The sequence below is a fragment of the Erpetoichthys calabaricus genome, chromosome 16 (genome assembly GCF_900747795.2).
Source record: "Erpetoichthys calabaricus chromosome 16, fErpCal1.3, whole genome shotgun sequence".
NCBI classification, from domain to species: Eukaryota; Metazoa; Chordata; class Cladistia; order Polypteriformes; family Polypteridae; genus Erpetoichthys; species Erpetoichthys calabaricus.
Genome location: NC_041409.2, coordinates 96343175 through 96355655, shown reverse-complemented (window position 1 = coordinate 96355655; position 12481 = coordinate 96343175). Strand labels below are relative to the sequence as shown.

The window sequence follows — 12481 nt, the reverse complement described above, 5'->3', positions numbered from 1 at the left end:
GAGCCTCTAAATAAGAAATTCTCATTCAGGTAATCTTCTAGTCCATAATGCCACCGATATTCACTTTTAGATATCAAATATATTACATCTGATTGTGACATAGTAAAATGCTCTAATATGACTTTTCTTGTGTGATCCTCAGTCCAGTTTATATTTTTGACTTTTTGGATTTCTGCACCATTTGGTCCAGCTAGGACACCTTTTCCAATTCAACTAGAGACACAAAAAATTACTCACTTTCTTTTTCTGTCACTCTGAAGCTGTCCATCTGTATAGCAGAATCCTCCTTTTTGGGGAAATCAGCTTCTCTTCTATGTCCTGTTGCCCTAAACATAACCAAAACACAAAATATGGCATACTCAGAATGCCCGTTGTATTTATAACTTTGAGGGTGGCACAGTGGTGCAGTGGTAGCACTGCTGCCTCGCAGTTAGGAGACCCAGGTTCGCTTCCTTGGTCCTTCCTGCGTGGAGTTTGCATGTTCTCCCCGTGTCTGCGTGGGTTTCCTCAGGTGCTCCGGTTTCCTCCCACAGTCCAAAGACATGCAGGTTAGGTGCATTGGCGATTCTAAATTGTCCCTAGTGTGTGCTCGGTGTGTGGGTGTGTGTGTGCCCTGTGGTCGACTGGCGCCCTGCCCGGGGTTTGTTCCTGCCTTGCGCCCTGGGATTGGCTGGGATTGGCTCCAGCACACCCCGTGACCCTGTGTTAGGATATAGCGGGTTGGAAAATGACTGACTGACTGAGTTAACTTCAAGAAGAATCTGACAACATTACAAAGTACTCTAAACTGCATATACCGTAGGGCTTGGGCTTTAGGTTCACACATTTTAAAGCCGTCACAGGCATCACATTTAGAGATGCCTCTGATCTTGAAAACTTGTAAAACCTTCAGAGACAGGGGCTGGAAATCTAACCCAGATCCCAGGAGCTATGAGGCAGTATGACTAACCACCACTGTATTATGTCATCTTACTCTTAATTGACTACTTAGAAATAGAATAAACAGTTATTTAAGACAAGTGTGAAAGGAAGGACGGTCCAGATCAAATCAGAAAATGTTCTGACGGCAGTAGACCCGAGAGACTTTTCATGATAAGGACCGAGAGAGAAGAAGATGTGGTAAGAAAACATGCCAAGTTCGTAACCAGGAAGTCAAAACGACCTTTCAAACAAATCCTTTACATAAACCAAAAATCCAAATCCTTTTTACTACATGAGTTATTCCAAAACAAATAACAAACTGAAACCAAAATCCAAATCTCTGATTCTTAAGGGATGTGCGTTCCAAACTTTAAATGGTCGATCTGGCGATGTTGTATGTGGCGCATCTCCTAATGACTTCTAAGTAAAATCCTCATGGAAAACACAAAATCTTGAAAAGTGGGGTGCGCAAAATAATGATTAAAATTATAATACTTTTTAGAAGCCTTTAAACATCAAACTAATATGAGAAACAGATTTTCCTGAGCTGAAAAAAACACCTGAATGATGAATAGTTGGTTTCCACAAGATGCAGAAAACACATACAAATTAAATAAATAACATCCATTATAACAGACCAGTAATATACGATAACGTGCAGTGAATACACTTGACTGATAGTTTTCCTCCTCTTTCTCTGTATGTTTAGCATTCGTTTGCTCAGAGGTTGAAGCGCTTGCTGCTTCCTGAGCAGCTCTTCTTATCTCCACCCTAGCAGCCCACTTCTTCTCTTCTTTCGTTGGCATCTCTTCCCATTAAAACTGATTAAGTCAGTGTTTGTGTTGCAATTACTTAGTATGTTTTCCTTAATTGTTCACTTAAGCTGGCACTTAAGTCTTCAATCTGCCTCAAGAATGATTTAAGATATGAAGAGGTAGGGGAAGTGACGGCAAAGGTGGAAGGAATGAGAAATGGTGCCTGTGGTGTGTGCCGCACAGCTGCCCTGCTGTGCGCTGCCGAGAGTTGATTCTACAATATAATAAAATAAAAATAAAAAGAGGAATAACCTTGGAGGTCAATCATCACCCCGAAAGCGGACAGTAGACGTCACGTAGTATATGTGTACCAAATTTCAGGTCAAATGGTTTGTGAGCTACAGGTGATTTAAAATCCTGGACAGACAAACGAACAGCCATGGTAGCGTATTATATATAAAGAAAAGGGAAATAATTTACTGCTGTCAAACCGTAGCAGCAATACATTATACAATATTCTTAAAATAAAATATTAAAAAAAAAGTGCCTGGTTATACATGTTGTCACATGTGTATGCATAGAGTAAACCTGAAGGGTCCTCGTGGCTGCAATTCTACCACCGCTCCAGGGGCTGGCACTGTATCCTAATGTCTTTCTCTCTTCCTTTCTCCGTAGACTGGTTGATTGACGGCTAGATCAACTCTGACTTCACTTCTAATGATGGACCAACTGAATCCGCTTCTTCCAGTCAGAAGGGCCCAAAACCAAAAGGCTCCACCATCTTGGGACAGTTCTGTTTTGAACTTGTGACTGCAAAGACAACTCAGCAATAATTGCCTGATTTTTGCTGATTTTGATGAAACCAGTTATATAGCTTTAGCGGTATTGCTGGTTGTTCTCCTACTTTTGGTGATAATAAGATAATAATTTTTGTAATAAGGACAATTAAATGAAGAGATTTCTTTGTTGGGAAAGTCAGAGGAACAGTCCAAGTCCTGGCTGGTACCTCAACTCTTTATTGTTGTTCCCTCTTTCTATTACAATGGATATTAAAAAAAATAAAGAAAAATAAGTTGTTTAGGGTGTTTACTGGTGTTGTGGTATCAGTCCAATTTAAAATAAAACTTTTAAAAATAAAAGCTTCTAGAAGCAAGTGGAAAACATTCTGTACAATTATGAAAAAGCATCGCTTGCTATGTAAATTTGTTGTCGTTAATTAAAGAATGACTCACCTGCTATTCTTGCTGGCACTGCAAGGTAAACCTGGGATTAAAACAGGGGAAGGTTTACATATCTGCAGCTGTCAAATATGAATAACTTACATCTTTAAGATTTTAATAAACATCATCTCAGAGAGTGTAGGGAATTTTCTTGAACTCTTTACTCAGTTAATAAAGCCATCAACATCTAGAAAACGTGAAGTCAAGTGGAAGTAAGTGGCTTCATAGGAAATTTATAATGAATACGTCTTAATATGCACAGATGTTCTGAATAAAACAGTTAGGGGTAGACATCACAATGAATTCTCCACAACGATGTTTCAGTATACAGTATTTCAGCCACAAGTGTGAAAAAGAGGGTAACAGGAGGGTCTTTCTTGGACTATTGTGTCATTGCTGTGTGACTGTCAAAGAAATGCTGTGTAGCTGACAAAACACCCCTCATTACTATGTGACCATATTAGCAACCCACTCACCTTGAATCCTGTGGTATGCATATAACAGCAGTGGGAGTATCACAAGACCTAGAAATAGCCCAACACCGACTGCAACAATAGGAAGATATGTGTCTGCAAAAAGAGGAAAGAGGTTCTGTCATTAAAACATCATTCAAGTAGCCAGCGTGGTGTTGTGTCTCCTGGGGAAGCAACCTGAGCTCAAAAGAAGTACAATGCCTGAACAAACTTATCAGGAAAGCCTACTTCATCACAGGGTGGTGGCAAAATCCAGATGCCATCATGGAAAATCCCCTACATCTCCTCCAGGAAGCACTCTCTTGGAACACTTTTAGCCACAGGCTCATTCCACCATGGTGCGCTAAAAAGTGCATTTTTATGATTTTGTTTGATGGGTAAGTAAGAGGAACAGAGTCCTGGCAGAATTCAGAAGTGAGAAAAGGCATGTGAAAAGAAATCCAAGCAAAATTCAAAAGTAAAAAGTTCTAACCCTAAATATCATCTTCCGTAATTGACCTTCATAGTACTGGTTTTTAAAGAAATACTACATTGCAAGGTTAGGATAATGATGGATATGGCCCGCCATCTTAAATTGCTACAGAGAGGTTATAGCATATGCCACACCCATGTGACGCCACACATCACTCTCACGTGACTGGCAATGGGTGTCATTGCTATTAACATTATCACTTCAGCCATGAGGAAAATAAACAACATGGAGTTACAGTATTCATAATGGTGCTATAATAATGAAAGTATAACGTAAAAAAAAGAAAGATGAATAACGTGTGGCCTTGAGTGAGCAGAAAATCCTAGGGCAATATTTGGGCATGGAGTTCTAAATGAAGGGCTAGTACCAAGAATAAGGAGGGAGGAACTACAAGAGACACTGAAAAGAATGAAGAATGGAAAATCAACAGGACCGGATGGAACACCAGCAGAAGTGCGGAAGAGTTTAGGAGAATGGAGAGTAAATGTGTTATGAGATGTAATGACGATGATCTATGAACAGGAGAGAATTCCAGAGGAGTGGAGAAACCATGTGATTGTACCCACTGATAAGAAGAAGGGTGATATTCAGGATCATGGAAACAATAGAGGGATAAAGCTGAAGAAAATTTGGGAAAGGGTTACAGAGAGAAGGCCTTAGAAACAGACCACCACAGGGGAGAGGCAGTTTGCTTTTATGTCAGAGAATGAACCAACTGATGCAGTCTTTGCATTGAGACAACTCATAGAGAAGGTTTGAGAAGAACAGAAAGGTGTTTCATTGATATGGAGAAAGCTTATGGTAGAGTGCCATGTCAAGAGGTCAGGAGGTGCTTGGAAGATAAAAGAGTACCAGAGAAGTAGGAGAGGATTGGCCAGGATATGTATAAGTAGTGAGGACTTGGGTTAAAAGCAGTGTTGGGATTACAGATAAGATGCCAGTTTCAGTAGGTCTAAACCTGGAATAAAACTCCAATCCCCCTGGTGCATGATTTTTTTTACAATACCATAGTGTTGTGTAGCACTAGAAAGGGGGAATTAGAATGGAAGTTGGAAGAATGAAGAAGGGCTTTGGAAGATTGAGGACTGGAGATAAATAGAAAGAAGATGAAATATTTGAAGTTTATTGATGATCAGGATTCAGAAATTAATCTGCAGGAAGAGCTATTGAAAAGAGTGGATAAATTTAAGCATATAGGATCATTGGTGGCCCAAGATGGAGAATTAGATGCAGAGGTAATCCATAGAATACAGTGTGAATGGAGGAATATTGTATTACTGAAGAATTAAGGCGAAGGTTAAAGGTGAGGTTTCTTAAACAGTGGTAAGACCAGCAATGATTTATTGAGCTGAGACATGGACAGTAAAAGAGCACGGCAAGAGGAGAAGTTAGATGTGGTGAAAATGAAAATGTTAGGATGGATATGTGGAGTTACAAAAAAATACAGAAGAAGAAATGAGACAATCGGCGGTACAACAAAAGTGGGAGAGATATCTAAGAAAGTACAGGAAGGTAGGATGAAGAGCTGTGGACATGTGATGAAGAGAGATAATGAATATGTTGGCAAAAGAGTGATGGTAATGGAAGTCCGGATGCCTCATGTATAAACTGTGCGTACGTACGAAAATGTTGCGTATGCCTGTTTCCATGCTCAAATCACGATGCATAAAACCTAAACTTAGTGTACAGCCAAACGCTTCAGAGCCTTTCCTGTACTGACTTCGCAGCTCAGAAACAGTTTAATCCAAAGAACTACAAACGCACTCAATCAGTCCATCAAGTAATCTTTGTAGAACTGTTAGTACTTATAAGTACAATCACCTCACTGTAAACTTGCGATACAGTTATAATATTGCACAACCTGAGCCACTTTATAAAGCGTGTATTTACATATGATGATGATATCATTTTTAAGATGAAATACAGCAAAATATGTTTATTATATTATACAGATAAAACTTTAACTTCATTTAAATAATCTATATTGTTAATAATTAAGCATGTGAGGACACGGTGCTAGCAAGGAGCTGGCACCCCGATTGTTCCTGCTTTGCGCTGTATTCTTGCTGGGGCTGGTGCGACACTGGATGGATAGATGGACAGAATAATTAAACATGTACTACGAAGATATTTCAATATTTCTTAAAAGTTTTGAAGAATCTGTGTTTTAAGCTTACAGATGGCTTAACATCTATTACACAGCTGATTGTGTGGTGATTGGTACTTGGAGAAAGAAAAGGAAGGACAGGAATTGGAGGTTAGTACGTTTGAAAGAGACAGTACTGCTGCAATAAATTATTTCATCGAAGGTCATGCACGGTGCAGCAAGAATCTTGCGTGAGGCAGGAACAATCTCTGGACAGGGCACCAGCTCGTTACTATCACTGCGCCACTGTGTTCCCATGTTTAATAACATGCTTTAACTCCTATTATCATGAAAATGATATCAAGTATACATCTCAGTATTTTAATTATTCAGAGAGCTGTAATATCATGAATGTAATGAATTCTGTGTCCAGTCAGAGGAAGAGAAAGCCAGTTTAAGAAGCATGTAGTGATTCACACACATAGAGCACATAGAAGAACACATACAAAACAAAGCATTTAACGTGCTACTTTAGTTACAATGGGATTTGAGAAACTAGTAAATTAAACGATTTAAAGGTGAAGTTTATGATGTTCTACTTTAATGACAAAATAAACTACGTGATTAAAGTGGAAATTTCAAAATTATAAATGACATTTCAAGCTTTTTTCTCACTGTGTCCATATTTTTTTTTTTTCTCTGTACCCTAATAAGCTTTCATATGACACTCAGACAGTGGGCTATGACTCGCCTTTTCATGGTGACTTTGATATCTGACAACTTCTTTTTTATTTCGGGCATTGTGCAACTTTGTGAATTTGAGCTTTTGAGTGTCCCTGACACTCTATGTCACTCGATCACCTTCCTTTTGTTGTTTATACCACTGTTTAAACCAACAAATAGTTACTTTTTTCCTTGCCTCCACTTGGTATTTGCTGAAATTCTTCTATTTTCCCCCGTGCTTTTACCATTGCCTTTTCACAGAATGCTGAGGTTAAGGGTTATTTATATTGGTTTGCATAATCAAAGAGGCATAATTCTAGGAGGGGTTGGGGAGAGGCAGCAGGCGTGTGTACGTGCGTTACTTTTCACGCTGACCGGGATTTATGGAGCGGAAGAACATGGAAGTTGGTGTTCGCACAGATTTATACATCTGGATTTTTTTGTGCGTACGCACATTTCCACTTTTGTCCTTACGCCATGTGTTAGTGTGAATTCTATGCACGGCGTTATGCATGAGGCCCCAGGAGAAGAGAAAGTGAGGGAGGCCAAAGTGGAGGTGGATGGATAAAAGTAAACAAAGATTTGAAGGAAAGGGGTTTGACTGGCGAGACGGTGCAGGACCAAATTGTTTTGAGAAGGATGATCAAGCACATCACTTCCACATAAAAGTAGCAAAATATAAAGAGGAAGGAAGGGAAACATGCTTATGAACAGAACACATGTGAAATGCATGTATTCCAAATAACGACATACTGTATTATTTACCCTATACAACACCAGGCACATCACACACAGATAAGGAGCCTTGGCTTGAGCTAGGAGAACTTTTTGCCCGCGAGCTGAGCTCCATCAAGGTGGGGATAGGGCCACAGCCTGCTTGCTGGCTGTGCTGATTGACGCATTTACAAAACAAAAGCTGCCGATGGAGAGGTGCGAAAGGATTTAAGGTGGGCCGGGATTACAAGTTTTTTCGTAGGCTTTAGGAATTCTAGTGTTAATAAAATGTGCTCTTCAGTTAAGGAAAATAGGTAGTCTGATATGACTCTGATCACAGCAATATTTTGTCATCATTTAACTCAGATGGAATCACCATTAATTTTACTGAATCAGCCAGCAATCTAGAAGTTATCGTTGACTCTGACATGTAATTTAAAGCGCATATTACAAAGCGGTCCAAATCATGTTTCTTCTATCTTAAAAATGTTGGGAAATTAAGGAGCTTTCTAAATAAACAGGATTCTGAGAAATTAATTCAGCATTTATTTCTAGTAGGATTGACTACTGCAATGCGGTGTTCACTGGATGTTCAAACTGTTCTTTATACAGCCTCCATTTAATCCAAAATGCTGCTGTAAGAATTATTACAAGAACAACAAAATACGAACACATAACTCCAGTTCTTAAATCCTTACACTGGTTCCCAGTTAAATTTAGGGCAGATTTCAAAATCCTCCTTTTAACATATAAAGCATTAAATGATCAAGGTCCGGCTTACTTGTCTGAACTTATCATGAACTTACAGACCTGAGCGCACATTAAGATCTCAAGATACCGGTCTGCTTATGATTCCAAGGATTAATAAAATAACAGTGGGAGGTCGAGCTTTTAGTTACAGGTCCCCTAAACTGTGGACTGGTCTGCCTGCAACTATAAGAGGTGCCCCTTCAGTCTCAGCTTTTAAATCCCGGCTGAAGACTCACAACTTCAGTTTAGCACACCCTGACTAGAGCTGCTGATTAACTGTACAGCCTGCATCTCTTTTGTTAGTCATTAGCACTAAAACATAAGTAACATGATAATTAGAATTTGTTACTAACCCTCACCTATTCTGTTTCTCTTCTTGGTACTCAAATGTGGCACTTGGTGCCACGGCCCACCTGCCAAGATGTTTTGCCTGCCTAAGATAAAGTCATCCCTGATTTAGGATCGCAGGAATCGTGGGGTAGAGGGATCCTTTCATCGGATTGGCTGGCCCAGCGCTGTTTTAGCTGTGGAATTCCCAATAGGGGGAGGCAGCTTGATGGCTGAGGTCTCCAGGACTCTAAACAAATCCAAATCATATTATGTGATATCATCTACTGTTAAATTCTGATCCGTATTTGTAAAATTTTCATTTTTATACTGTATTGAGGATTTGTTCTGTTCAGTGTATTGTTTGTATTGCCCCCCTTCTTTTTGACAACGACTGCATGCCCACCTTACCTGGATTGGGGTCTCTCTTTGAACTGCCTTTCCCAAGGTTTCTTCCATTTTTTTCCCTACAAATGATTTTTTGGGAGTTTTTCCTTGTCTTCTTAGAGAATCAAGGCTGGGGGTCTGTCAAAAGGCAGGGCCTGTTAAAGCCCATTACGGCACTTCTTGTGTGATTTTGGGCTATACAGAAATAAATTGTATTGTATTGTATTGTATTGATAGCTACATGGTAGTATAACTTTGTTGTTATTTAAGAATCCAAAGGTAATGTGACAAATTCAATGTGATTGCAAATCCTAGAGAGGTTGCTACTTATTGTTTATCTGAGTTCACTATCCATTTTAGTACATGCTAAATAAGAGTGCTGAAAAGTTGGAATTTTACCAGGAACCTAACTATCTAAGATCCCATTATAGAGCACACTCAAATACATTTTCACAATGACCATGGGACAATTATATCATTCTTACGTGTCTCTAAATTGCTGAAGGAAACCCGTATTAATGGAAGAAGAACATTCATGTTCCACAGAGGACATACTAAGTCACACATTATAAGCCTGCAAAGTCTTGTGTATCAGGACTTCATAATCTTACTAACCACATGTCATTCTTTTCTGTTTAACTTGGTACACAGGTTTAGATAGATAGATAAATAAGATAGATAGATACTTTATTAATCCCCAAGGGGATTAGCAGCAAAAACAAAGTACCTTCGACTTCAATCGTTATTTTATTGCTGTACTCCATTTGTCCTTGTAGCTCCACTGCACATGTGTAACTTCCAGTGTGGCTTTTATTAATTGGGTCTATTTTGAATCGTGAGTTGCTGCTATTCCACACAATCTCGTCGTCTTTTAGGATGAAGAAAGTGATGTTTAAGGCAGAGCTTTTCTTCCGCGCCCATTTGCAGTTAAAGCGAAGAGAATCTCCCACTTTCACAGAATGTTTTGGAGATGCAGTCAACATCACATCCTGAGCTGAGAAGGGTACATGAGAATAGTTAGTGCAAGGGAAGGTGTTATTAAAAACCATGGAAGATAAACTGTTCATTCAAGACCTAAATACTGTAACATTTGATAAGACATAAAGGAGAAGTTGAACAAGTATGTGAAAAAAGAATAATGAAATTCTGATATCTTTACTGGAAATTGATCATAACAGGCAAATATCTGTGATGTTTGACAAAGTACTCGGTGTTGACTGAAGGACGTATCTAATTGTGCTATTTAGTGGGTAGGTACTTTTGTGCTGATTTTATTTTTTCAACTCTTGAATCTTTAAAATATGGACGATTATCCACGCCAAAGTTAAATGCAATCCAACATGTTAAATATATTGAAATGCAATAATTATGTCCAACCCTAATTCTAAAAAAAGCTAGGGCACTATGTAAAATGTAAATAAAAACAGAATTTAATGATTTGCAAATCTCATAAACTCATATTTTATCCACAGTAGAATATAGAAAACATATCAAATGTTTAATCTGAGAAAATGTGCCATTTTAAGAAAAGAATAAGGTCAGTTTGAATTTGCAATGCGTCTCAAACAAAGTTGGGCCAGGGCCGTGTTTACCACTTTGCAGTACTCTTCTCTTCTTTTAACAACAGTCTATAAACGTCTGGGGACGGAGGAGACCAGTTGCTGAATGTTCCTGAATGTTGTCCCATTCTTGTCTCATATAGGATTCCAGCTGCTCGATAGTCCTGGGTCTTCTTTGTTTTCATTTCATGATTTTTTCAGTTGGTGAAAGGTTGGGACTGCAGGCTGGCCAGGTCAGCACCTGGACTCTTCTACTACGAAGCCATGCTTTTGTAATAGATGCAGTATGGGGTTTTAGCATTGTCATGCTGAAATATGCAAGGCCTTCCCTGAAAAAGATGTCATCTGGATGGGAGCAGACGTTGCTCTCAAACCTGTTTACCCCTTTCAGCACTGATGGTGCCTTTTCAGATATGCAAGTTGCCAATTGCATAGGCACTAATGCATCCCCACACCATCAGAGGTGCAGGCTTTTGCACAAGCCGGATGGTCCCTTTCCAGTTTAGTCCGGAGGATGCGACATCCATGTTTTCCAAAAAAGAATTTCAAATTTCAGTTCGACTGACCACAGAACAGTTTTCCACTTTGCCTCAGTCCATTTTAAATGAGCTTTGGCCCAGAGAAGATGGCGAAATTTCTGGATCATGTTCACATATGGCTTCTTTTTTGCATGACAGAGCTTTAACCTGCATTTGTGGATGGCACAGCGAACTGTGTTCACAGACAATGATTTCTGGAAGTGTTCCTGAGCCCATGCAATGATTTCCATGACAGAATCGGGCCTGATTTTAATGCAGTGCCAGTGGAGGGCCTGCAGATCATGGCATCCAATATTGGTTTTTAGCCTTGTCCTTTGTGCACAGAGGTTTCTTCAGATTCTCTGAATGTTTTGATGACATAATGTACTGTAGATGATGACATATTCAAGTCTTTGCAACTTGAGGAACATTATTCTGAAATTGTTCCGCAATTTGTAGATGCAGTTTTTTGCAGATTAGTGAGAGTCTGCCCACCTGTACTTCTGAGAGACTCTGCCTCTCTAAGATGCTCTTTTTATACTCAATCATGTTACTGACCTGTTGCCAATTAACCTAATTAGTTGCAAAATGTTCTACTAGCTGTTTCTTTTTAGTACCACTTACTTTTGCAACCTTTTGTTGCCCCTGTCCCAACTTTTTTGAGATTTGTTGCGTCAAATTCAAAATGAGCTCATATTTTTCAAAATGACCTTATACTTTTCTTAAAATGGTACATTTTCTCAGTTTAAACATTCGATATGTTTTCTCTGTTCTAATGTGAATAAAATATGGGATTATGAGATTTGCAAATCATTCCATTCTGTTTTTATATACATTTTACACAGTTGTCCCAACTTTTTTGGAATTGGGGTTATAAGTGGAACCTTTAATTTTGCCAGTGTTTTTATCATAATATAAAACATATCATCCAAATGATCAATTTCTTTTCACCATGGCACTCAATTTTCATGTCAGTTTAAAATGTAATACAAAAGCGTATTGCATTTTAATTCATGTCCATAGATTGTGTGTCATTACTAACAGCAAGGCAGACCTATTGCCTTTTGCTTAGTGACAGCTTCGTGTGTACTGAATTTCAGTTCGATGCCACACTTAAATTGTGCCAGAACTAAAAGTAATCAAATGACCAATCAGCGTGCAGATGTGGCACAAGGGCCGTCAAATGAATACAAAAATTTCGGCAGGATCCACTCCCTCTGACCAAAGAAATCTATGGCACGTTGTTCAACAATGGTGCAGTTCCACCGTGGCTCGTCCATGTTCATCTAACCTTGGCTAGACTAGACTAACGCCAAAGTGCTGTATTCAAATGACCCATAAGTCACTGTGGACATGTTGTCATGTGTTAGCTTCTATCCATTGTAATTACCGCATTATGTTCAAATTGCCTTTAGCTTTTGATGTAATTATCTGTACCAACCAATTTCCTTTTCTTACAATGTGTACATTTGATTAGGATGGTGTCTTTTAGTAAAACATTGGCAAAGTAATTCTATTGATTCTTCTTTTAAGCTCCTTCTGAAATCTTCCTTTGCCCAGATGTGATGATATTCTG

At 39.0% G+C, this 12481-nt stretch overlaps 1 protein-coding gene across 2 annotated transcripts in view; it reads right to left on the bottom strand.

The window, feature by feature from the left end:
* LOC114666978 (carcinoembryonic antigen-related cell adhesion molecule 2-like) overlaps positions 1–12481 on the bottom strand; it is a 35381-nt gene that overhangs the window by 11116 nt on the left and 11784 nt on the right. For both annotated transcript variants that reach the window (XM_028822035.2, XM_051920039.1), the window contains 4 exons: positions 9556–9822; positions 3373–3465; positions 2909–2939; positions 238–326 (listed from right to left, as the gene is read on the bottom strand). In XM_028822035.2, coding sequence (XP_028677868.1) covers positions 238–326; positions 2909–2939; positions 3373–3465; positions 9556–9822 — 480 coding nt within the window. The remainder of the gene's footprint in view (positions 1–237; positions 327–2908; positions 2940–3372; positions 3466–9555; positions 9823–12481) is intronic.